General features: G+C 46.6%; 1 protein-coding gene across 1 annotated transcript in view; it reads right to left on the minus strand.

Moving 5' to 3' along the window:
- LOC134909466 (T-kininogen 2-like) overlaps positions 1-27383 on the minus strand; it is a 79131-nt gene that overhangs the window by 39752 nt on the left and 11996 nt on the right. Inside the window, exons 3-5 of the mRNA XM_063916356.1 lie at positions 22929-23016; positions 8338-8361; positions 3991-4166 (exon numbers count right to left, since the gene is read on the minus strand). Of these exons, the coding sequence (XP_063772426.1) occupies positions 3991-4166; positions 8338-8361; positions 22929-23016 (288 nt within the window). The remainder of the gene's footprint in view (positions 1-3990; positions 4167-8337; positions 8362-22928; positions 23017-27383) is intronic.

Genomic DNA, 27383 nt, shown 5'->3' on the forward strand with positions numbered 1-27383 from the left:
GGGGCTTCCACGGCGCCCAGGGCACGTGCCCTGCTCGCCCCGTGCTAGATACGCCTCTGTATGCATGTCGACCATTTGGTGTCGATCTTTTCACTGTTGACCTATCATCCGGATAACGTAACACTGGCTTTATAATTTTAATTAGACAAATATATTTCCTTCCTCCGCATTGGCAGTGCTTCAGTTTTAACTTCCATTGACAATGCATTAGACTTAATTTTATTGATGGTTGATAAATCTTTAATTTGTTTCTATCTAAATTAGTTTCATTTTTTTTTTAAAAACAAATTGTACTGGGTTTTAAAGACAGACATTAACAGAGAACAAATACTTTGTATTTCAAATAGTAGAAAAGTGACAAAAACACAGTAACAGATTGTGTATATAAACATGAATCACACCCTTTAAAGGTACACTAATGATAAAACAGCATTGTCATATAGAATTAGATCAAGTAGTACTACCATATCTAAATATTGATGGCAATGCAACCGTAAACTAAATAAGAAACAAACCAGTATAATCAAAACAAATTACTAATAAAACAAAAAAGCTAAATTAAAATATGACAAAAATAGTTGCAGAGACTTGTGTAACATTGGCGGCTAACTACGGAGCTGGAGAAGAGGGTCGCACATCAGTCTAAAGTACAGTAGATAGAGGCAATATTTGCAAACATAAGCTGCTCCAAATTTGTCATTACTAATAAATATACGTACTACCGCAGAAGCTAACATTTTAGCTTTCATGCACAATTAAATTAAGGAATTCTCTAAACTGAATAGTCAAGAGGGGATGCGGTCAATTTACCTACAATCAAAATCCCGACTGTCAAAATATCGACAACCATTGACTGACGGACAAAATTTTGTGGCCTTTTTTTGTGTTGGTCTGAGTCAAATTTCCCAAAAGAAACAAGACATAAATGACAAAATAATGTATAGTAAAGAATTCAGAGGTACGTATCCTCAATAATCACAAGAAGGCTCAATCAAATACATAATGGGGTATCCACTTGACACTAGTATATATATATATATATATATATATATAGGTATATATATATATATATATATATATATATATAGGAAATCACGACAGCACTCAAAGCCTATGTATATAAAGCAAAAAATGGTGGTGCAAGGCAGCAATAAATATAAAACACTCACTTCTCCAGCGATGCAGAAAAAGTAGACAAGCCAGCACTCACGTGTAGATGAAAGAAAAGCAGGATTTATTCCTTAACCAAACGGCATGGTGAAGTACAGCAAATACAGCAAACACAGCCCGACAGCTGTTTCAACCCAAGGTTGGTTAAGGATTAAATCCTGCTTTTCTTTCATCTACACGTGAGTGCTGGCTTGTCTACTTTTTCTGCATCGCTGGAGAAGTGAGTGTTTTATATATATATATATATATATATATATATGTGTGTGTGTGTGTGTGTGTGTGTGTGTGTGTATTTTCTCATAGGGGCCCATATTTATCAAGCCTAAGAGAGTGATAAATTGCATGGTGATAAAGTACCAGCCAACCAGCTCCTATCTGCCATGTCACAGGCTGTGTTTGAAAAATGACAGTAAGTAGCTGATTGGCTGGTACTTAATCACCATGCTATTTATCACTCTCCAAGGCTTGATAAATCTGGGCCAAGGGGTTAAATTCATCAATGTGTGGTCTCTAATGGTTACCTGTATTTGGAACAAAAAGTGAAATGTAAACAAATACATCTGTTTTAACAGATTCCTGGAGAAGAGCAATGTGATAGATCACGTATAATTATTAAATATGATGGTTTGAAGGAGGCGAACCAGGATACCCTATTAAGTATTTGATTGAGCCTTCTTATGATTATTGAGGATTCGTACCTCTAAATTCGTTACTATACATTCTTTTGTCATTTATGTGTTCTTTCTTTGGGGGAATTTGCCTCAGACCAACACGAAAAGAAAATTATTTTAATGTGTTGTATGATGTCATATTACTGTATATTATTTTACACTATGCAATAAAACCTAAGTTTTAAGAAATATAATTTAGCAAAAGACTGCATCATAGGGAGTTGTCTTCAGTTGAACCCACCCTGAGGTCCTTCAGTTTGTAATAAAATCAGTATCTAACCTATAAAGATCCCTGCATAAGGTATAAATATCTCAATATACAGTATATTTATTCTGAAAAAAACTAATAATGTCTCCAACACATCTTGGAAAGTTCAAATTAATCTATTGTGATTTAAAGTAGTTACAAAACATCTCACATGTAAGAACATAACGAAATGAGAATTGGTAAGAGATATTAATTGTTGAAATTGATATTAATTGTTGAAATTACAGAATTAAGGGCCCCATACACTAGAACGATAATGCCCTATTTCATCCAATTTTGGGCATTCTGGCCAATATATTGCGTGAAATCGGGCATTTTGGATGTGTTTCCGATCTGATGAGCGTTCCTGTGAGGATCAGATCGGCTCCCCAAGATCGTTAGTGCTGCACTCGTGATATGTCGGTTCCCGTAGGCATGGCTGAGATCACATAAGATATATCACATGCAAAATGTACCAAATCGTATGGAATCGTATGGAACCATGCCCGGGAGTTCAAGGGAAATTGCCTCCGACTTCAGCCTCAGACATATCGTTGTAGTGTATGGGGCCCTTTACTCCCTCTAGGTCAAGGACACACCTGATAGAATCTATGGCCACAAATTGTAATCATTGCTAGTGGAGACTATGGGGCTAATTCAGACCTGATTGCTGGGCAGCGATTTTTGCAGCCCTGTGATCAGATAGTCGCCGCCTACAGGGGGAGTGTATTTTAGCTGTGCAAGTGTGCAATCGCATGTGTAGTAGAGCTGCACAAACAGATTCACTATCTGATTGAGCAGTTCACCATTTTTTGCATCAAACAGATTTTGTGTAGTCTCTACGCAGTCCAGAATTTACTCAGCCACTGCGATCACTTTAGCACAGGGGCGGATTGGGAACAAAAAGTGGCCCTGGAAAAATTTGTACTAGTGGCCCCACATGGGCAGCACCAGAGGTGTAAGGTGTAGCCATGGGCCATGGCAGCATCATGCTCCCCCCCAAGACTTTCCAGATAGTGGGCATGTCCAGCATCAAGGGGGAAGTTAAAAAGAAATAAAATTAAATATTATGAGCATATTATATGATACACCTTCAGAGTTTAGGAAACTATATCATTCTTTAGAAAGATATATTTTCTTGCTTATTACACCAACCAAGCAGGCAGACAGAGCACACACTAGATCATCTGCAATCACAGGCTAAGTGGCAAAGTAATTTTCATATATGCAAATTTTGCATCTTATTCATTATGTCTATAAAAAGGACCACGTGTCCTCAAACAAAACAGGCCCTGCGAGTGCGTCGGCCCACCGGGGATCTTCCCTGTGAACCCTATTGCCAATCAGCCTGTTCAGGACCGGATTTGACGTCAGACACCCTCCCTGAAAATGCGTCGACACGCCTGCGTTTTTCCAAACACTCCCTGAAAACGGTCAGTTGCCACCCACAAACGCCCTCTTCCTGTCAATCTCCTTGTGTTTGCTTGTACGATCGGATTTTACACACCATCCCGACGTTGATTGGCGCTCCCTGTCGCTGCGGACTGACGAGCCTGTGCATTGTGGTGCATACGCATATGCAGTTCAGATCTGATCGCCCGCTGTGCGAAAACGCACAGCAGTGATCAGGTCTGAATTAGCCCCTATGTTGTATTTGTTATTGTCAAAGGATGTAGAATTGGATAAATACTATTTTAAAACGACCATTTACATTTAACTAGTTGGGAAATATTAGCATTTTTTTCGAATTGGAAAAATATTCAGTAAACATATCAACATACAGTATGTCTTTTCTGCTCACAGTGCTATTTATATACAAGTACAGGTATGCGTGTGGAAGTTATGCTAGACTTGGAGTCGGTGACGGTGTATATGACACAGCCCAGAACAAATATTGCTGACCTGACGTTCAGCCTTCACAATATTCTCTAGGTCAAAATGGAATGGATGGTTTCCCTGTCTGTTCATTTTCTCAATTGCAGCTTGCACTAATGGCGCCAGCTCCTCGCTGTTGGTGTCTATTGGTAGAGAACATCCCAGGCACTTTTGAAGAGCAACAATCACAGTAGGCTCTACAACTGAGAACAAAGGTTGGCAAGTGTATTAATCAGTTCTATACAGCTACATCATGCATCAGCAGCGGGTTATTAAATGAATGCATATACAGATGTGTCCTTATTCACCTTTGCTGCAGTTGTGCCAAACAGCCTCTCTTAGCACGCCAGGTCCCATGAGACTGTGCTAGCGTCAGGCATCTGTTTTTGCCAAAAATGCATCTTAGTCTAAAATGCGTCTTCCTATAAAATGCATCTTAGGCTCAGCACATTGTGACTAGTAAGTACCAGGAGAATGTGCTGAGTAATCTGACATGTGACATTTGTACATCTGTGTCTGCATCTGTATATGAATTGCCACGATGCAGCTATCCCAGCTTTTTTCCATGCCAAGTTCAGTTGTGCTTCATATACAGACGCAGACGCACATAGATATACAAGTGTCACATATCAAATTAATGTGCACAGTCTCCTGGTGTGTCCTAGTTGCATTCTGTTGCCACTAATATGCAATTTTGGCAAAACAGATACCTGATGTTAGTACAGTAGCACGGGATGTCAGCTTACTTACGCTAGGCATTTCCCACTACGTGGCGTATTGAGGCTGGTTGTATGAGAAAACATCTGTAATAACATACACATATAGTGGGGATCGAAAGTTTGGGCACCCCAGGCAAAAAATCATTTTAATGTGCAAAAAGAAGCCAAGGAAAGATGGAAAAATCTCCAAAAGGCATCAAATTACAGATTAGACATTCTTATAACATGGCAAAAAAAGTTTGATTTTATTTCCATCATTTACACTATCAAAAGAACAGAAAACAAAAAATGGTGTCTGCAAAAGTTTGGGCACCCTGCAGAGTTAATACCTTGTACTGCCCCCTTTGGACAGCTGAGACCTGGCAGTGTCATGGATTGTTCTCAATCATCGTCTGGAAAGACCAGGTGATGTCAATCTCAAAGGTTTTAAAAGCCCAGACTCATCTGACCTTGCTCCAACAATCAGCACCATGAGTTCCTCTAAGCATTTGTGTAGAACACTGAAACTGAGAATAGTTGACACTCACAAAGCAGGAGAAGGCTATAAGAAGATAGCAAAGCGTTATCAGATGCCCATATCCTCTGTTCGGAATGTAATTAAGAAATGGCAGTCATCAGGAACAGTGGAAGTTAAAGCAAGATCTGGAAGACCAAGAAAAATATCAGACAGAACAGCTCGCAGGATTGTGAGAAAAGCAAGTCAAAATCCACGTTTGACTGCACGATCCCTCCAGGAAGATCTGGCAGACACTGGAGTTGTGGTACACTATTCCACTATAAAGAGATACTTGTACAAATATGGTCTTCATGGAAGAGTCATCAGAAGAAAACCTCTTCTACGTCCTCACCACAAAAATCAGCGTTTGAAGTTTGCAAATGAACATATAGACAAGCCTGATGCATTTTGGAATAAAATTCTGTGGACCGATGAGGTTAAAATAGAACTTTTTGGCCGGAATGAGCAGAGGTACGTTTGGAGAAGGAAGGGCACAGAATTTAATGAAAAGAACCTCTGTCCAACTGTTAAGCATGGGGGTGGATCAATCATGCTTTGGGGTTGTATTGCAGCCAGTGGCACAGGGAACATTTCATGAGTAGAAGGAAAAATGGATTTAATAAGATTCCAGCAAATTTTGGACGCTAACATGATGCCATCTGTGAAAAAGCTGAAGTTAAAGAGAGGCTGGCTTCTACAAATGGATAATGATCCTAAACACACCTCAAAATCCACGGTGGATTACATCAAGAGGCGTAAACTGAAGGTTTTGCCATGGCCTTCACAATCTCCTGACCTCAACATAATTGAAAATCTATGGATAGACCTTAAAAGAGCAGTGCGTCACAGATAGCCCAGGAATCTCAAAGAACTGGAAGACTTTTGTAAGGAAGAATGGGCGAAGATACCTCAAACAAGAATTGAAAGACTCTTGGCTGGCTACAAAAAGCATTTACAAGCTGTGATACTTGCCAAAGGGGGCAGTACAAGGTATTAACTCTGCAGGGTGCCCAAACTTTTGCAGATGCCATTTTTTGTTTTCTGTTCTTTTGAAAGTGTAAATGATGGAAATAAAATCAAACTTTTTTTGACATGTTATAAGAATGTCTAATCTGTAATTTGATGCCTTTTGGAGATTTTTCCATCTTTCCTTGGCTTCTTTTTGCACATTAAAATGAATTTTTGCCTGGGGTGCCCAAACTTTCGATCCCCACTGTAGATAATCAGAAAAATGCTAATGAAAATAAGGCTATAATATTTGATAGAAAATTTCACAAATGTATTGTTTCTATTAAAGAGCAAAATATGGTAGTCAGAGGCCTCACTTCCCTTGTATACCTATACTGTAAACAGTGCCGTTTCTAGTGGCAGGCGAGGTGTGCAACTGCACAGGGCACCCACCGCGGCACTTTTACCTGGTCCCTACTGCTCCATCTCCTCCCTGACAAAGTACTCCACTTGGGGGCGGAGTTTCGTGGAGTGACGCATTTGCATCGTGACGTCATGACGCAATGCATCATTTCTCGAAACTCCACCCCCCAAGCAGAGTAATATGACAGGAAGGAAAGGGGAGCGGGGGAGCAAGCGGGCGCCGGGCGGCTTAAGGAGCTGGCACACCGGAGCAGGTACAGGCGGTAGCTGTACACACACACACACACACACATACACACACACATACACCACTGCCAACTAGCTTTACTCACCCTCTAGCAACTAGCATTACACACCCCTGGCAACTATCATTACCCCTGGCAACCAGCATTACTTCTGGCAAATAGCATTACCTCAGGCAACTAGTTTTACACAGCCCTGGAAACCAGCATTACCCTTGGCAGCAAGCATTACACCTGGCAACTAGCATTACACACCCCTGGCAACTAAAATTACCCCTGACAATGAGCACCCCTGGCTATTGAACGAGCATGACACCCAGTGCATGAAACTCATGGCAATGAGCATGACACCCATCACGTGTTCCTTGACAACGAGCAGGTCATTTAAAAGTAATTAGAAGCTTAACTGTAGGGCATAATGTATCACAGGCATTGTGGTGTGTGCCATAATAAGGTGCAAGGTGGCATTACTGTGGGGCTTAATTTGGTGGAATTTATTTTTTTCCCTGTGGTGGCCAAGGTCTGTTGGTGCAGGGTTAAAAACTGGGGTGTAAGGTAGTCTTTTCTTGCATGGACAGACCCATTTAGCGAGGACACATTTATTGAGCAGCTTGCCAATAAATGTGTATTGTAGTTTAGAGAGGCATGGATGGGTCAGCATTAGGAGGGATTGCTGACTCCAGAGTGCCATTGGAGAAGCTAGGGGTGTCTCCATGTAAGCTGGCTCTCAGATTCTGTAGGAGCCACTATCATGTGGCCTTATACTGGGTTACTTGACCCAGACATATTTGTAATTATTTATGTGGTGGGTTTGGGGCGTGGTGCCCCCTGTGTTGGCATGGCTGGGTTGCTTTAGGTCGGTACACCCTAACACTTTATTATGGTTTTCCCTATCACATTTCATATATTTTTGTATTATTTTAATCACACCTATCACTTACATAGCACTTATGTGCTTCTTATTAACCCTTACTAATTTTCACCTATGTGCTGCCCTGGGGTGGCCAGCCTGTGCACACCCATACCTAGTGTTAGGGACCCCCAGTGACAGAAACGCCTTGCCATTCGGCCTGGGGGCTTAACCCTATATCTGCAGATATACTGTATGCAACTAAGATCTCTGTATTATCTGATATTATGTGTGCATTAGGGATAGCAAAATGTTTTTTCTTACTTAGAATTACCCCTCCCTTTTAGCACAATCTGATTGAGCAGCTTGCCAATAAATGTGTATTAAAAACTGGGGTGTAAGTTGTCTTTTCGTGCGAGGACACGCCCATTTAGCAAGGACATGCCCATTTTAACGAGGCCATGCCCCCTCGTCGGGAGCGCACACGCGCATTTTTTTATGTCAATGGGGGTGGGGTGGGGGGGGTGCATTTTTAAATCTCGGACTGGGAGCCAAATTGTCTAGAAACAGCCCTGACTGTAACTCCTCACTGGGCAATAATGCCAATTATTCTGCCACCTTATAAATTACATGTAATAAACAGAGGCTCCTTTAAAATATAAAGTTTTATGTACAGTCTGTGAAAAGGATATTTACCTGGTTCTCGTGAGATATGACCACCTAAAAAAACAGAAGAAAGTATAAGCAGTGAACAGACATGTAAAGTTTCAAGGGCTTGTAACTACATACAGTAGTTGCCTACCCTCCCGCATTCTGCAGGAGACCCCCTGAAATAGTAGCAATCTCCCTGACTCCCTGAATAGACCAGCAATCTCCCTGACTGCACCTTACCCCCATTATGCAGCTGTTACAATCTTGGCGGGAAAAAGATACATACATTCAAATGGGATCATCAGAGCCATTTCCCTGCATTGATTATATGGCACAATGATCCCTATAGATACATGCATTTTAAATAAGGTTTCTTGCTACCACGTACAGTATATGGAACCTCTTGTAAAACACAATACACAAACAAATCCTGAAAAATATCCATGAATTTTGTTTCCTCAACAAGTAGGTATTACTAACTTTTGGGCTCATTTACATTTGGATGTAAGCCATTTTTATGACACGCCGCTCAGATGTAGCAGTACATGGCTGCGCTGATAGGTATTACTTTCACAATCTCCCTGAAATGCTTTTTCAAAAGTAGTCAAGTATCTGTAACTATCACAGAGACTATTGATTTGCTGTTTACTCAGATGTCACTTTCACTTATTGATTCACTTTTTCATAAAGCTCTCTGCAGTCACAGCTGTAAAACTAAGAGATGTTACCCACAGGTTGGGGATGTGTTAATGAGGGGCGATTGTCTAAAGGATGGTTTTCCCAATGTGGGTATTTGCTTAACCACCTTTAGGACTACTAGCATACCTCCCCAACTTTCCCGATTTTTGCGGGACAGTCCCGTTTTTCATGGTCTGTCCCGCTGTCCTGCCTACGGGCCGCAGTGTCCTGCGGGTGGGGGGCAGTTGGGAAATCCCCCCTGTCACTCGGTGCACTGAGCAGAGCAGCTGAGAATAGATGCTGTGCGCATGCGCACAGTGTCTATTCCTGGCAGAGAGGGACAGGGGGCATGACCAGCAGCTCTCTCAGTGCTGGTCATGCCCCAATAGTGATGAAAATAGGCCACACCCATGCGTGGTGATGTCCATTCATTGTTCATAGCAAAGTTGGGAGGTATGTTACTAGTGCTATTTTTAAACCTTTTTGACCACATCAATGGGTCTATACATAGAGCAGAGAAAAGCCCTGTTTTACGGTAAACAGGCTTTTTATTATTATTATTATTATTATTATTTATTTTCTTCTCTGCTTACTGTTATTCACAGAGCAGGTTACCAAGGAGAAATTCCTGACTTCTACACAGCACCCCCACTCCGTGGCTGAATCGCATCACTATACTTTTGTCTGGCTGAGCTTTCCATTCTGCTGCTGTGTTCAGATTTGCTATCTCAAGATAGCGTAATATGTACTTCAGTGCAAAATAGGCAGGCAAGTTGCTTACTTCCTTGTCTTTTGGCTCCGCCACATGATATCCCAGCAGCCACTGCAGCCTCCCCTGAGCCCCTGAGCTCAGCCGGTGGTATATGTGCAGGGAGAACCTGCCTTCGCCTCCATACTTCTCACACATGCAGCTGAAGACAGGACCAGGGCCGGTTCCGGGGTTCTCTGGTGCCCCGGGCGGCATTAGGGGGCGTGGATTCATACAACGGGTGTGGTCATTTACGCCCCCTGTACAGACTGAAATGATGTGCGGTGTGCGATGACGTCATCGCGCACCGCACAGCAAAGGTCCTCTCCATGAAGGGAAACTAGACGCGTAGCGACTAGTACCCTTCGTGGAGAGGACCTTTGCTGTGCGATGCGCGATGGCGTCATCGCGCACCGCACAGTAAAGGACCTCTCCACGAAGGGAAACTAGACGCGTACGCGTCTAGTTTCCCTTCCCAGCGGCAGCGGGGGGCAGCGGCCAGCGTCAGCAGGGGGGCAGCGGCCAGCGGGGGGGCACACAGCAGCAGCGGATCTTGCCCTGGTGCGGCGCCCTCCGGAAGGCGGCGCCCCGGGCAAAAGTCCTGCTTGCCCGTGGCAAGATCCGCTACTGGACAGGACCACCAGATACCGGATCGCATCGCCGGAAAGTAAGTAAGGTAAGTATACATGAATTGCTTTTTAATAACGCTATACAGTATATTGCATTGATAATAATTCTGTTTTCATTTCCTTCATGAATAGACCCCCAAATTGTAAAATTCAATTATGTATTAGCAAAGTAATAATGACTTTTTAACTGTTTTAAGTAGAGATGAGTGGGTTCGGTTCTCAGAGAACCGAACCCTACCAGACTTCACGTCACGAGCCCGGATCCAAGTCAGGCTCGGGTTTTCCCGCCTGACTTTGAAACCAGAATGAGGCAAAACGTCATCATCCCGCTGTCGGATTCTCGCGGGGTTTGAATTCCATATAAGGAGTTGCGCGCCGCTGCCATTTTCACTCCGGCATTGGAAAGTGTAGAGAGTGGAAAGTGTCTCCGTTCGCTCAGTGTCCTCAGTGTCCTTGTCTTGTGCTGCATCTGTTCAGTCACAGTGTTGTGTCCTCTGCTGCCATATGTCCAGTGCTGCTGTATAGGGTGCTGTGTTGTGCTGCATCAGTTCAGTGGTGGTGTGTAGTGCTGCATCAGTCCAGTCACAGTGGTGGTGCTGCCATGCGTCCAGTGCTGCTGTACAATAAGTCCCTTACAGTGTTGCTGTGTTGTCCTGCATCAGACCAGTGGTAGTGTCCTGTGCATCAGTCAGTCCAATGACCAGTCACAGTGGTGTCCTCTGCTGCCATATGTCCAGTGCTGCTGTATAATAACAAGTCCCTTACAGTGTTGCTGTGTTGTCCTGCATCAGACCAGTGGTAGTGTCCTGTGTATCAGTCAGTCCACTGACTAGTCACAGTGGTGTCCTCTGCTGGCATATGTCCAGTGCTGCTGTATAGGGTGCTGTGTTGTGCTGCATCAGTTCAGTGATGGTGTATTGTCCTGCATCAGTCCAGTGGTGGTGTCCCTGTGCTGCCGTATATGTCCAGTGGTACTGCCGTATATGTCCAGTGACCCTGCCGTATAATTCCAGTGGTACTGGCGTATAATTCCAGTAATCCTGCCGTATAATTCCAGTGGTACTGCCGTATAATCCCAGTAATCCTGCCGTATAATTCCAGTGGTACTGCCGTATAATTCTAGTAATCCTGCCGTATAATTCCAGTAATCCTGCCGTATAATTCCAGTGGTACTGGTGTATAATTCCATTAATCCTGCCGTATAATTCCAGTAATCCTGCTGTATAATTCCAGTGGTACTGTTGTATAATACCAGTAATCCTGCGGTATAATTACAGTAATCCTGTAGTATAATCCCAGTGGTACTGGCGTATAATTCCAGTAATCCTGCCGTATAATTCCAGTGGTACTGCCGTATAATTCCAGTAATCCTGCTGTATAATTCCAGTGATCCTGCCGTATAATTCCAGTGGTACTGACGTATAATTCCAGTAATCCTGCCATATAATTCCAGTAGTACTGTCGTATAATTCCAGTAATCCTGCCGTATAATTCCAGTGGTACTGGTTTATAATTCCAGTGATACTGCCGTATATGTCCAGTGGTACTGCCATATAATTAACACCACATGCAGGTAGATTTGTGATTATTTAAGCAAAGGACAGCTGTTTCCATACAAACTGTCCTTTGCGATGTGCATACTTACTGCGAATACACGTGCATCGGCCAGCACATGCGCGAGCAGCGGAAACCACTGTAATGTGGATAGCGTAGCAACGCATGCTTCAAAGTACCGAAGTTCAGTACTTTGTGCATGCCCTGGACCAGCTGCACATGCGCCGTATAGGTCTGCAATGTAGCACGCAGGTCGGCATTTAGGGGTGGGGAGGGGTGGCGATGGTAGTGTAATGGAGTGACGAGACCAGGATCTCCGTTGGAGGACAAATATTTCCTGGCCTCTGTGTTGTATTTGTAGCAGCTGGCGTGTGCAACCCCATGGGTCACACAGCCTGCCGATGGTGTTGCAGATGATCCAATACTGAGTCCTAGGATGCAATTGGGATCAGTAATGCAGCAGGAGGTGTGACACCCTCTGCTGCATTATCATATTAGTGCTATCGGTGCTGATTCCATGATCCTATCTGTCCATCGATTTATCTGCCTGCACACAGAATAGACAACATTAATTTTGTACGTATCTAAGTGTTCATTTTATAGTACTTTTATTGAACTATGGCCCTCATTCCGAGTTGTTCGCTCGGTAAATTTCTTCGCATCGCAGCGTTTTTCTGCTTAGTACGCATGCGCAATGTTCGCACTGCGACTGCGCCAAGTAAATTTGCTATGAAGATAGTATTTTTACTCACGGCGTTTTCTTCGCTCCGGCGATCGTAGTGTGATTGACAGGAAATGGGTGTTACTGGGCGGAAACACGGCGTTTTATGGGCGTGTGGATGAAAACGCTACCGTTTCCGGAAAAAACGCAGGAGTGGCTGGAGAAACGGAGGAGTGTCTGGGCGAACGCTGGGTGTGTTTGTGACGTCAAACCAGGAACGACAAGCACAGAACTGATCGCAGATGCCGAGTAAGTATGAAGCTACTCTGAAACTGCTAAGACGTGTGCTAATCGCAAAATTGCGAATACTTCGTTCGCAATTTTAAGAAGCTAAGATACACTCCCAGAAGGCGGAGGCTTAGCGTGAGCAACTCTGCTAAATTCGCCTTGCGAGCGATCAACTCGGAATGAGGGCCAATGTGTCCTTTGATAACATCACGTGATCTGGTTATTTACTATATATGGGCATAGCCATAACTAGAGGGGTGCTAAGGGGGCACGTGACCTAGGCGCAAGATTTTTTGGGGAGCTGAGAGAGCAAGAGAATTGGAGGCAGATCCGGCAGCAGCAGGGGTACACATAACTGTCTTGGAGCTGTGCGGCTGTGAGAGGCGGACCCGCGGTGGAGCTGCTACACAGATGCCGGCTTGGAGCACTAGTGAAGCTGCGCCTCCTGAGTCCGCCTCTCACAGCCGCGGCTGTCACTCACCGCCAGTCCTAGGCTCAGGCACGCTGCTCCCTCCATGTGCGATGTCCTGCCTCCTCTGCAAGTGACCTTTTGTATATGGTGGCTGGTTCCTGCTCCAGGACCAGCCACCCGTGTGCTGCTGCTGCTGTGAACCAGGTGGCCCGCCCCCCTCCATCCATCCAGCCCACTCCATGCTGCCCTAATTGAAATCTATCTGGAGATCCATAGTAGTACAGAGGAGCTGAGAATGAAAGACACATCTTACTCAAGGTAAGCTCATGTGAAGTCAGTAAGATGTAATAATGTTATTGTGGGGAATGGAGGATGTAGTGTAGTTGTGTAGTGTAGCATATAGGGTATGTAGTGCAGTGTATAGGAACATGTAGTGTAGTAATGTAGTGCTGTGTATAGGTTGTATGTAGTGTCGTGATGTAGCACAGTATGGCGTATAGAGGGATGTTTAGTGATGTAGTGCAGCGTACAGGGGAATGTAGTGTGGTGATGTAGTGTAATGATGCAGTGCAGTGACATTGTGCAATGTATGGGGACACACAAGGAGCATGTAGTGGAAGATGCTGTTGGGGCGGCCATGTGACAGAAGTTAAGCACATTGGGGCACACAGTGGACATGTGGGGAACACGCAACTGTGTGTCATATGACAGATGTTTAGGGCATTTGGGGCACACAGGGGGGCAACATCGTCTAATAGTAGCCACTTTTTTCTAAATATATGATAGTGTAGTTTTATGATTGGGGAGGGGGCGCCAAATTGCAGCCTTGCCTCGGCTGACTCAAATCCTAGTTTCGACCCTGATATGGATATATATATATATATATATATATTTGTGTTTGATCTAGCCTCAATACAGGAATTTATTGTTGTTTTTAACATAAGATCATTTTAATTACAAGACTGACCACTTGTTTTATTTAAGGGAAATGTGTAAATTGTTATTTTTAGACATGCTTCCTAGACTAGATAGATTCAAATTTCCTGATGTTTAATTTATGCTAATAATATAGATTACATTTTGGTGAGATGTCGGACTGGCCCATCGAGGTACTGCTGATGCCCGCTGCCAGAGAGCACCACACCATGTATTCCACAGCTGTCTGCACCCAGGGCCGGTGCAAGGTTTCTCAGCACCATAGGCAAAACTTCAGCTTTCTGCACCCCCTGCAGGGATGGAGGAGCCCGGTGAAGCTGTGACACGACAGGATATGGGCACATGAGAGGGGACATGAGGGGGCAGGAGGGCATGGAGGGAGACAGGACCTGGGGACATGAGGGGGGTGACACAGGACATGGGGGTGTGACATGGGGCATGGGTGGTGACACAGGAACGGGGCACATGAGGGGGAGGAGGTGACATAGGACCTAACTCTATTATCATTATATGGGTGGAGTGGTGGGGAGCACATTCAGCACCACACAGCTTACTTCATAAATCATAGGCAGGGCGGCAGGGACGTCAGAGCTTAAATCAATAATAATACTGACACACTGGGTGGCCACTCTACTCCACAGTAGTCATTGCTGGCATCTGGTATCCACGACCACTCCTTTCCTGGCCGCACACTGCAGGGACCGCACCACCACACCACTGTGAAGTGGTATATCACACTGTGCGCGGGCAGGGATGGCGTCAGCGTCTGAAGGCAGGCACGGCGCCGCACAGCGCATACTGTCATTCCCGGCCCGCCCACAGCACTCCCTCTCGTAGGAGGCGGACCGCGGGACAGACGTTGCTGCTGTATTAGGGACCTGGCTCTAGGCTCCAATATGGCGGCAAGAGATAGCGGCGCCCATTAAGTGTGGTGACCTGCGCGGCCGCTCTGTTGGAATGTGCCTGGAGCTGGCCCTGAGTATGAATTGCTGGTGCAGGGAATCCCGGCGGTCGTAATACAGATGCCAGGATCCCACTGATATGAAGCCAGACAGGAGATAGTAAGGGGTGTTCTACCCTCTAGCTACCCCACTAACTTTAACCCACCCTTCCCGCAGCCTAACCCTAACCTCCCCCTTTCTTAGTGCCTAGCCCTTACTGCCCCTGCGGAGGTGCCTAATCCTAACCCCTGTCCCTGCTGTCTAAGCCTAACACTCCCTCCCATGCAACCTAACCCTAACCTCCCCCGGAGGTGCCTAACCCTAACCCACCCTCCCCGTAGCCTGACCATAACACCCCCCTTCCTCCCGCAGCCTAACCCTAACCCCCCTGGCTGACACTTAATCCCCCTTCCCCAGCCGTACACCTAAGATTGCAGGGATACTTATGGTCGGGATAGCGACTGTCGGAATCATGGCGTTCAGATCCTGATCCATTCGGATTTCCGATGTTGGGATTCTGAAGGGTGTCAGGATCCTGGTGTCAGTATTTTGACTGCTGGTATCTTGACCGCATCCCGACACAGTACCTGGGGACATGAGTGGGAGGGAGTGACACAGGACATGGGCACAAGATGAAGAAAGGGGTAGGAGGGACACAGGACCTAAGGACATCAGGGGGAAGGTGGGACACAGGGCTTCACCTGGAGACATGGAGGAGGTGACACAGGACATATACACATGAGGGGGAGAAGGTGACACAGTACCTTGGCATATGAGGGTGGAGAGTGGGAGAGGAGGGACAAAGGAACTGAGGACTTGGGGGGAGGTGACACAGGACATGGGGACATAATGGGGAGGGAACACAGGATACGAGGGAGTTGACACATGAGGGGGAATATTGACACAGTATCTGGGAATATGAGTGGGAGGGTGTGACACAAGACGGAGGAAGAGGGAGGAGAGACACAGGACCTAGGGACATTAGATGGGGAGGTGGGACACAGGACCTCACCTGGGGGACATGGGGGAGGTTACACAGGACACATACACATGAGGGGGAGAAGGTGACACAGTACCTGGGCACAAGAGGGTGGAGAGTGGGAGATGAGAGACACAGGACGTTGGTAAATGGGGGGAGGTGACACAGGACATGTACAGTATACATTAGGGGGAGTCGGTTACACAGGACCTGAGGACATGGGGGGAGGGAGGGTGACACAAGCCCTGGACACATGAGGGGGAAGGGTGACACAGTACCTGGGGACATGAGTCGGAGAGGGTGACAGGACATGGGCACAAGACGTGGGAAGGGGGCGGAGGGATACAGGACCTGGGGGCATGGGGGAGTGACACAGGAACTGGGGACACCAGGGAGGAAGGGAGTGGGGTGGATACAGAATTCCGCACTGCACTGGTGGTTGAGTGTTGTATATGATGAGGAGAGATTCTCTCCTCACCTCAGATTAGTTTCTCCTCCTCTATCCTGTGCTGTGGGGGCGGCTCTGGTCAGGCGCTGTTTGCAGGGCCGGCGCCACCACTAGGCAGCTTTAGGCAGCTGCCTATGGGCGCCGGCCACTTGAAGGCGGTAGCTCATGCTGCCGATGCGCGATTCTCCTCTTCCTTAAGAGGAATGTTACAGGCGTTACCGCGGCGAGGAGCGGAAGACAGTTGCTATAGCAACTGTAACAATATCCGGCAGCACGCTGCTTACTCTATGTGCATAGAGTATTAGAGTCGCTGCCGATGGGTTACATTGACCGTGCTGAAGGGATGCCGCGGCCGCCCAACTGTTATCAGCCGGTCGCACGGACAGTGTCAGTGTAACCCATCGGCAGCGGCTCTAATACTCTATGCACATAGAGTAAGCAGCGTGCTGCCGGATATTGTTACAGTTGCTATAGCAACTGTCTTCCGCTCCTCGCCGTGGTAACGGCCGTCATACTCCCGCCCCGCACCACGAGTAGAAGCTGCCACAAACTCACCCCACATATTACACCCTGCCCCGTGCGATTCTAAGCGCTCCATTTATTATATAAAGGGTCAGGGTGGGAGGGGGGAAATACTTAGGGGGTGGGGGATCATTAGATCTATACAGTAAAGGGCGGGGGTGAGGGTGTATATTTAAATATATAAAAGGCAGAAAGGAATTACATTTTATATATATATATATATATATATATGTAAACGAGAAGAAAGGGGTGACACTCGGAGACTTTAAAGTTGAAACAGTGTATTTCACAAATAGACCGACATTTCGGGGTCAATGTATCCCTTTGTCAAGGTGAATAAAAGTGTATTACATAACTAACATACCTTAAATAGGCCAGTTTGTTTCTCCCTGATTATATCTGATATTTCAGAGATTACTATAATTGATCCCCTTCTTTAATTGCGGTGACGGGGTGCTGTAATTTAGAATCACACTTTTCCCTTTTTTTCCCCCTTTTTCTTCTTTTTCTTTTATTCACACAGTGCCGCAGCCCGGCCGTTCAGCATTTTTGGTTGCTACAGCAACCAAACGCGACTCTGATGACATGATCAACAGGAAGCCGGAAGTCAGGCGGGAAGCAGCGTGGCCGGGCGGGCGTGACTCACGGAATGGGACTTCTCCCTATTTAAGGTATGTTAGTTATGTAATACACTTTTATTCACCTTGACAAAGGGGTATATTGACCCCGAAACGTCAGTCTATTTGTGAAATACACTGTTTCAACTTTAAAGTCTCCGAGTGCCGCCCCTTTCTTCTCGTTTGTTTGGATTTTCATGGAGGGCACCGGAGCAAATATCAAGAGTAGGAGGGAGTGCCGGTCCGTGTGGAACATATATATGTATGTATATATAATACATTTGTTACCAGGCCCGTCAAAATGACGGAACATCGTAACAGTAATGTCAGTGCCAGTGACTGTGTGCGCCCGAATGGAGCAACACTTGAACTACTTGATCGGGCACCATATAGTCACCGCCAGCACGCAAAACACTTGAATTCCCCCCATACAGGTGAGGAGCAGAATTAGTCTTTAATTACATAGTGTGTGTGTGTGTGTGTGTGTGTGTGTGTGTGTGTATATATATATATATATATATATTGGTCATGTTTTTTTTAAATGGCCTAGCGTGCTCATGTTCCCCCCACCGCTGCTCCCAGTCACGGCTGTCGGTGCCGGAGCTCTGAACCACACTACTCCCCAGCAGTTACGGCGGACACACACTCCCCCTCCCTCCTCCAGCAGCCGCCCGTGCACAGTGCCTCGATTCCTCCAATTACTCAACCGGGCGCCTCCAATTACTTAACCGTGCGGCCACGTCACCATGGTGCTGCATAGACGCTGGCGCTCGGATCCTCCTGCTACTGGCCTCTTCTTCGGACTGTGCCTGGGTCCGTGCTGCGGGACTCCCTTGTTGACAGTGACACCCTGCAGCTCAAGCTAAGGTTGACTGGACATGGCGGCGGTGAATGACTGCTGGAGAGCCCTGTGCCCTCCTGCCCCCCCCCCCATTCCCCATGTGTGTGGACCCTCCCTCTATGTGCGTGACACCTTGTGCCCCCCTGTCCCCCCCCACTGCCTTTGTGTGTGTGTCACCCAGTACTCCCCTACCCCTGTTGCCTTGTGTGATGACCCTCCGGCCCATGTATGGTGCTTTGTACACCCCCTGCGTGTGTGACACCCTGTCCCCCATGTTTCGGCTCATACTGTGTGCTGTATTATGAATTTCGTTTCATACCGTGTGCTGTAATGTGAATTTCGTCTCATTCAGTGTGCTATAATGTGAATTTCGGCTCATTCAGTGTGCTATAATGTGAATTTCGGCTCATTCTGTGTGGTGTAATGTGAATTTCAGCTCATTCTGTGTGGTGTAATGTTAATTTCGGCTCATTCTGTGTGGTGTAATGTGCATTTTGGCTCATTCTGTGTGCTATAATGTGAATTTCGGCTCATTCTGTGTGCTATAATGTGAATTTTGGCTCATTCTGTGTGCTATAATGTGAATTTTGGCTCATTCTGTGTGCTATAATGTGAAATTCGGCTCATACTGTGTGCTATAATGTAAATTTTGGCTCGTACCGTGTGCTATAATGTAATACCGTGTGCTATAATGTGAATTTCGGCTCATACCGTGTGTTATAATGTGAATTTCGGTTCATTCTGTGTGGCGTAATGTGAATTTTGGCTCATTCCGTGTGCTATAATGTAAATTTCGGCTCATACTATGTGCTATAATGTGAATTTCGGCTCATTCCGTGTGCTATAATGTGAATTTTGGCTCATACTGTGTGCTATAATGTGAATTTCGACTCATACCGTGTGCTATAATGTGAATTTTGGCTCATTCTGTGTGCTATAATGTGAATTTCGGCTCATACAGTGTGCTATAATGTGAATTTAGGCTCATACCGTGTGCCATAATGTGAATTTCGGCTCATACCATGTGCTATAATGTGAATTTCGGCTCATATTGTGTGGTATAATGTGAAAGGGGCACCAGTACTAGATAGTATAAGGGATACTACACTGAAGGACATGCCCCCTTTTGAGTGGCCTTTCCCCCTTTTCCGGAGCACGCGCACCATAGGCATTCACATAATTGCAACCTTTACTTTTCCATACACCCACTTCAAAATTTCCACTTCGACCACTGCATAGATATATATATAGGCCCCCTGAAGGCTTAATCCAGCCCTGGTCTAGCAGTTCTCGCGCATCCTGGGTAGAACGCCTACAGCATTACAGCAGCAATCTGTCCTGAAGTTCCCACTAAGAGTCAGCTGGATGGGATGTACTAACCGTAAAATGCGATAAAACCTGTTTTCTGGGTTTTACCGCATTTCCTGTATGTATTAAAACTCGGTGTGTGGTTTGTGGGGGGGGGGGGGGGGTGTTAGCAGTCTGAAATTTTGCCTAGGATGTTGAGAAGCCTTGCACCGGCCCTGGCTGTTTGGCAATGTTTGTCTGGCGGCCGGTGCTGGCAAGAACTCAGGAGCTGACAGCGCCGGCCGGGGAAAGCTTCTGCGCAAGCCCAATGTCACCATGATGCCTGCAGGGAATCAGGAAGTCTGGGTGATGCCACTGACCTTCTCTCTCCCTGACGCCTGCCTGACTGACAGCTCTATATCCTCTCTTCCTGGCGCCGATCTCTATGGCTGGGAGTGACCTGTGCCTGATTCGCTGAGCAGCTGACTGATCCACACAATGCGCTGCTCCTATGCCTGCCGACCCCTGATCTAGAAGAAGGATGTCTCTCTTTCAGAGACATCCTTCATTTTTCTCCCAGACAGCCTTAGGTCCCGGTGCCCATAGGCAGCTGCCTAAAGCTGCCTAATGGAAGCGCCGGCCTTGTTTGCACTTGCACATACATACACTTCCGTTGATCACATATACTACAGTCATGACGCCAATTTGCTGCTGACAGCAGCCTACAGTGTCTTTCCACATGGGAAAAAAAGGCTTTTGTCGATCCTGTCTACCAATTACTGCCAAGTATTGTCAGAGGCATATCTAGGGTAGGTCGAAGTGGGCGTCCAGGCCCAGGAGAGGGGGGTGCCGCCGGCGTCCAGGGCATCATGCCCCACTCGCCCCCGTCAACCCTAAATGTGAGGGGAGGAGAGCGCAGCGTCTCTCCCTCCCCTCACCGCCGCTGCCAGCACTGTGGGGCATGTAACTGGCACTAAATGGGGCATGTAACTGGCACTGAGTGGGGCCTGGCACTGTGGGGCATGTAACTGGCACCAAATGGGGCATGTAACTGGCACTGAGTGGGGCCTGGCACTGTGGGGCATGTATCTGGCACTGTGGGTCATGTAACTGGCACTGTGGGGCATGTATCTGGCACTGTGGGGCATGTAACTGGTACTGTAAGGCAATGTAACTGGCATTGTAAGGCAATATAACTGGCACAGTGGGGCAATGTAACTGGCACTGTGGGGCAATGTATCTGGCACTGTGGGGCAATGTAACTGGCACTGTGGGGCATGTAACTGGCACTGTGGGGCAATGTATCTGGCACTGTGGGGCATGTAAATGGCACTGTGGGGCATTGTATCCGGCACTGTGGGGCAATGTAACTGGCACTGTGGGGCATGTATCTGGCACTGAGTGGGGCATGTATCTGGCACTGTGGGGCAATGTATCTGACACTGTGGGGCATTTATCCGGCACTGTGGGGCAATGTAACTGGTACTGTGGGGCAATGTAACTGGCACTGTGGGGCAATGTAACTGGCACTGTGGGGCAATGTATCCGGCACTGTGGGGCAATGTAACTGGCACTGTGGGGCATGTATCCGGCACTGTGGGACAATGTAACTGGCACTGTGGGCCATTTTCAGTGGCCACACCCCTTCTGGAGCGTGGCCACACCCCTTATGGAATGTGGCCACGCCCATTATTCGTCCCCCGCGCGCCTTAGGCGCGCGCACATGCTTCTTTTTGTATGTGTTTTTTTATGGGGGGGGGGGGGGGGGAGGCGCCATTTTCCATCTTCCCCATGGCTCCGAAAACCCTAGTTACGCCTCTGAGTATTGAGTAGTGTCTCAAAGGAACTATGTGGAGGAGAACTCATTTGAGTCCACAAGTACAGTGAGCTGCAGCTCAATAATACCCCTTTTACACCACCTGAAATATCCCGGGATTTTGCACGGGAGCGCGCAAAATCCCGGGACTGCATGTGGTGTAAAAGGGTCACCCCGGGTCCACTTTCGCAGGGTTGGACACGGGTAAGACCCGGGAAGGAGGTGGTGTAAATGGGTAAGCCGTTCAGCCGACCCGGCACCCATTTACAGCATGGCAAACCTCCCGTACCGCAGTGTCCGGCGGGCGGTCGGGAGGCTGGGGGTCACGGCGCATGCTCTCTATGCAGACAGCGGCGCCGTGCTGGTTGCCATGCTGTGGCTGGAGACATGGCACATGCTGTCTATGCAGACAGCAGCGCCATGTCTGGTGCCTGGAAGCGCCGGAGGCTGGGGGCAGCACAGCAGCTTCCACCCGGCATTACGGTGTGTTGTATACTATATCACGGGCATTGTGGTATGTGGTATAATGTCTCAGGATCATTGCGGTGTGTGTCATACTGTGTCACAGACATTGTATGTGCTATAATGTATCAGGGGCATTGCAGTGTGTAGCATAATGTATAACGGGCATTGCGATTCCTGTCATAATGTGTCACAGGCATTACGGTGTGTGGCATAATGTGTCGGGGGCATTACAGTGTGTGCATATTGTGTCATGTGCATTATGGTGTGTGGCATAATGTCTAAGGGCCATTGCAGTATGTGGCATAATGTATACTGGGCATTACTATAAGGAGGAAAAATGACAAATAATGTAAGGGGCATGAATCAGGATTATTTTTCTTTCCTGTGGTGGCTAACGTCTGGGTGTGCAGGTTGGGGGTATAAGGTAGTCTTTTCCTGCAATACCACGCCCCTTTATGCAAAGCCACGCCCATTTCAACGAAGCCACACACCCTTTTGGCAGCGCGCGCCTGCGGCGCGCACATATTTGTCCCTTTACTAGTGCCAATTATGGGGGGTATGGGGGGGGGGGGGGCGGGGGGGGGGGGGCGCCAAAGGATTTTTTGGCTTGGGGGAGAAAAATTTCTAGTTACGCCACTGACTGAGCCTCGGCAAATCTTTTAACTAGAGGACAGGCTTTGTGATGGATCATGGATGGATTGGATTTTGTAGGACCCCTTGGGACCTGCGGGGCCCTAGGTGGGCATCTAGGTTACCTTGTGGGAAATCCACCCCTGGATTACCCCCACAATAAAACAATCATTGTTTTACATACCTTTATCACTAGAACAATTGCGAGATAAAACTTCTTTGGTCTTTAGCACTGTGTTGACTAGGATATGCGCTGAGCAGTCTCCCATAGCCTGAACACACAGGGAAAAAAATAATTTTGTAAAGCAGAGATAAGAATGAAATACAATAAAGTTGTTTACCTCCTCATGGCCAAATTGAAACCTTGATTACTTTGCTTTTAGTTACATACTGTACTGCACATTAGTTGGCTGGATGTTTTAACTACTTCTATAGGCCAGGCTGACATTGCTTGGTAACTACAACCACCATCATATTCTGCTGCATTATACTTCTATAGGCCAGGCTGACATTGCTAGGTAACTACAACCACCATCATATTCTGCTGCATTATACTTCTATAGGCCAGGCTGACATTGCTAGGTAACTACAACCACCATCATATTCTGCTGCATTATACTTCTATAGGCCAGGCTGACATTGCTAGGTAACTACAACCACCATCATATTCTGCTGCATTATACTTCTATAGGCCAGGCTGACATTGCTAGGTAATGCAAATTGAAACATTATTGCATAGTATCTCATTCTCATGTACTTTAGTTTTGAATTGTATAGACCCAGTAGTTATCTATGTGGTATGCCTGTTTGTTTTCGTAAGGTAATTTACTGCCTGGCATTCTAGGGGCTGTGTGTGTGTGTGTGTGTGTGTGTGTGTGTGTGTGTGCGCCCGCGTGTGTGTGTGTGCGTGCGTGCGTGTGTGTGTGTGTGTGTGGGTTGTAGATTCCAATTATTGGATTCACATGCATAATTTCTCTACTTAAGCTCTATTCTGTAGGCTGTGCAAAGCCGGTCGGCTGTGCATTTATTCTCGAAGTGTGTATTTTTATCAAAGTGTGATCAAATTGACACATAACAGCAGCGTTCCATCAGCGTTCAATCGATGTGAAAAAGAAGGAAAACAGAAGGACTCCAATCTAACAAACATAGAAAACTGAAGAACTAATAACAAATGTGAGTCACTTACTCTTCATATCACTCACCTCCTGATTGTTGCATCTGATTAAATAGCACGGAACTACCTTACTTTGACATTTCAACAGGGATCTGGTCTGAAGATCGACAGTGTCTAGGTCGACAATGTTTAGGTCGACCACTATAGGTCGACAGTCACTAGGTCGACATGGATGGAAGGTCGACAGGGTTTCTAGGTCGACATGTGCTAGGTCGACAGGTCTAAAGGTCGACATGAGTTTTTCACATTGTTTTCCTTATTTTGGATTTTTTCATACTTAACGATCCACGTGGACTACGATTGGAACGGTAAAGTGTGCCGAGCGAAGCAAAGGCACCATGCCCGAAGCATGGCGAGCGAAGCGAGCCATGCGAGGGGACGCGGTGCACTAATTTGGGATCCCGGTCACTCTACGAAGAAAACGACACCAAAAAAAATTCCTCATGTCGACCTTTAGACCTGTCGACCTAGCACATGTCGACCTAGAAACCCTGTCGACCTTCCATCCATGTCGACCTAGTGACTGTCGACCTATAGTGGTCGACCTAAACATTGTCGACCTTGACACTGTCGATTTGATGTACCACACCCATTTTTAACAACCATCCATTTTACCAACAAATGCTTTTATCTGTATATTTGTAATTTGTTTTTTTAATGCACAGCTGCACCAATGCAATTTTACCTACAAACACTTAAAAATCCTTTTAGAATTACCATTGCTTTTTAACCCTCTCACAATCCTCTAATTTCTTACAGTCCAAATACATTTCTGCACCCACTTTATCTACGCTTTTGATTCACTTCAAACTAAATCTACACCCATTGAGCTTACACTGCTTTTCTAACCTGCATTTCTTCAATTCTTCTGTTCTGATTCCCTTCCAGTTTCCCTCAACCTATGTACCTACTTAACACTATGTCAAGATTTTCTTCTACTCCCCACATCACTCAGTGTCTACCTAATCATGTGTCTTGCACCCTGTTCACACTTTTAACCTTCCCCCCTAGTCTCCTACTCCCCCTCTTTCCCCTCCTCTGTCTCCCCTCCATCTCTCTGTTTCTTTTCATGTTACCCCACTTTCATTCACATCTGCCCCATGGTCCTGCTACCCCACAACTCAGCCCTGCTCCCTCTCTCCCTTCCCTATCTTCTCCCCACACTCCCATTCACATCACACTGAACTCCCTCCCTGCCCACTACCTGTTTCCCCTCCTAGCTCAGGCACCCGCACCATCACTACTCTCTCATCATCCCTGCCCTCAAAGTTAATCTCACCTCATCGCTACAGCAACCCTAATAACCTCATTCACATCTCTCCCACAAACTCACACCCTCTATCCTGTGCCCTCTGGAATGCCAGATCTGTTTGTAACAAACTGGTCCCCACTCATGACTTTTTCATTTCCAACTCTCTGCACCTACTAGCCATTACTGAAACCTGGATTACTCCCTCTGACATGACTTCTCCTGCTGCTCTCTCTGCTGGGGGCCTCGCATTCACACACACACCCTGACCTGAGGTCCATGCTATATGCCTCTTCCAACCAGTCCATCTTAGAGTAGCCGTCATTTACCACCCCCTGGCATTGCCTCCAAATTCATCGACAACTTTGCTTCCTGGCTTCCTTACTTCCTCTCTTCTGACATTCCCTCCATTATCCTAGGTGATTTCAACATCCCTATCGATATCCTCACACAATCCCCTGACTCTAAACTCCTTAACCTCACCTCTTCACTTGGTCTCTCCCAGTGGACCTCCTCACCCTCCCATGTGAATGGGAGCTCACTGGATTTGGTCTTCACTCACCATTGTGATAGTTCTGATTTTTCCAACTCCCCATTTCCCCTCTCTGACCACCACCTGCTCTGCTTTAACCTAACTCTCTCTGTTTCCCCATCTCTACCTCCTAAGGCTACCATCATTAAGCATAACATTGATGCTATTGACAACACATTCCTTTCCTCCCTGTTTGACTCACTTCTCTCTCCGATTCTCTCTCTCTCATGCCCTGAACAAGCCACTTCCATATACAATGCATCCCTTACTTCTGCTCTTGACTCTGTTGCTCGACCAACAACTACAGGTACACCACCGATTTTCCGGCATCCTCGGTTCCAGTGCCGTGCCGGATTATCGATTTTGCCGGATTAACGGTGGAAACTAATTTTGCACCTTCAGAACATTTCTAAAGCAATAAATAGTAAAATATATGCTACAGTATAATATTAATTAATGAATAAACACAGTAGTGTATGCAAAACTGTTTATAAGCAAAACAGGTATCAGGCTCAGGCTGTGTGTTCCGCCCATGTGCGGTACTTGCTGTGACCTTGGACACCATAACAGCCCCACTGATGCTTGCTGTGTCACCTGCAGTGTCCGTGGAAGCTGTACCCACTGACACTTGCGCGTATTGCGTGTTACGCCCATGCGCAGAAAATGTTCCGGATTAAAGGATGTCCCTAACCCCCTTTAATCCGGACAAATCAAAATTGTCCGGATTAAAAGAGGTTCCGGATCATCGGTTGCCGGAAAATCGGTGGTGTACCTGTATTCACAATCGCAAAGGAACACCTCAACCCTGGCACACCAAATGCACCAGATATCTGCAAAAATACTCAGAGCATGATTTCCTCCAGTGTCGCTCAGCAGTACCTAAGGCAGACTTCCTCCATTTCAAACTTATCTTCTCATCCTTCAGTGCTGCCCTTTCTCTTGCTAAACAGTCATACTTCAAGAACCTCATCTCCTCCCAGTCTTCCAACCTCCGGCACCTCTTTGTCACTCACAACTCACTCCTCTGCCCACCTCCACCTACCCTCCCCTCCTCACTCTCTGCTCTTGAATTTGCCACTTACTTCACATCCAAAATTGACTCCATACATCAGGACATCACATCACACCAGACCATCAGCAACCAGCCTCCTCCCATCCCTTACCACCCCTCCCACCAACTCTGACATCTTTCTCCCATGCATCTGGTGAGGAAGTCATGAACCTCATTTGTTCCTCTGCCCTCACCACCTCCCCACTTGACCCTATCTCCCCTCCCACCTCCTCCGCTACCTCTATCCTCCTGCCTGTTCCCATCTTTCCCACCTTCTCAATCTCTCCCTCTCATCAGGCACTGTCCCCTCTGCCTTCAGGCATGCACTGATCTCTCCTAATCTTAAAAAACCTACCCTTGATCCAAACACTCTCTCCAACTACCGACCCATCTCTCTTCTCCATTTTGCCTCCAAGCTCCTTAAGCGTATTGTCTACAACCGCCTTTCTTCCTTTCTTTCCTCACACTCACTGCTTGACCCATTTTAGTCTGGCGTCCGTCCTCTCCACTCCACTGAAACTGCCCTTACAAAAGTCTGCAGTGACCTCCATGCTGCTAAATCTAAGGGCCACTACTCTCTACTTATTCTTCTTGATCTCTATGCTGCGTTTGTATCTTTACTCTCCAGACCTC

This window comes from Pseudophryne corroboree, chromosome 4 (genome assembly GCF_028390025.1).
Source record: "Pseudophryne corroboree isolate aPseCor3 chromosome 4, aPseCor3.hap2, whole genome shotgun sequence".
Lineage (NCBI taxonomy): Eukaryota > Metazoa > Chordata > Amphibia > Anura > Myobatrachidae > Pseudophryne > Pseudophryne corroboree.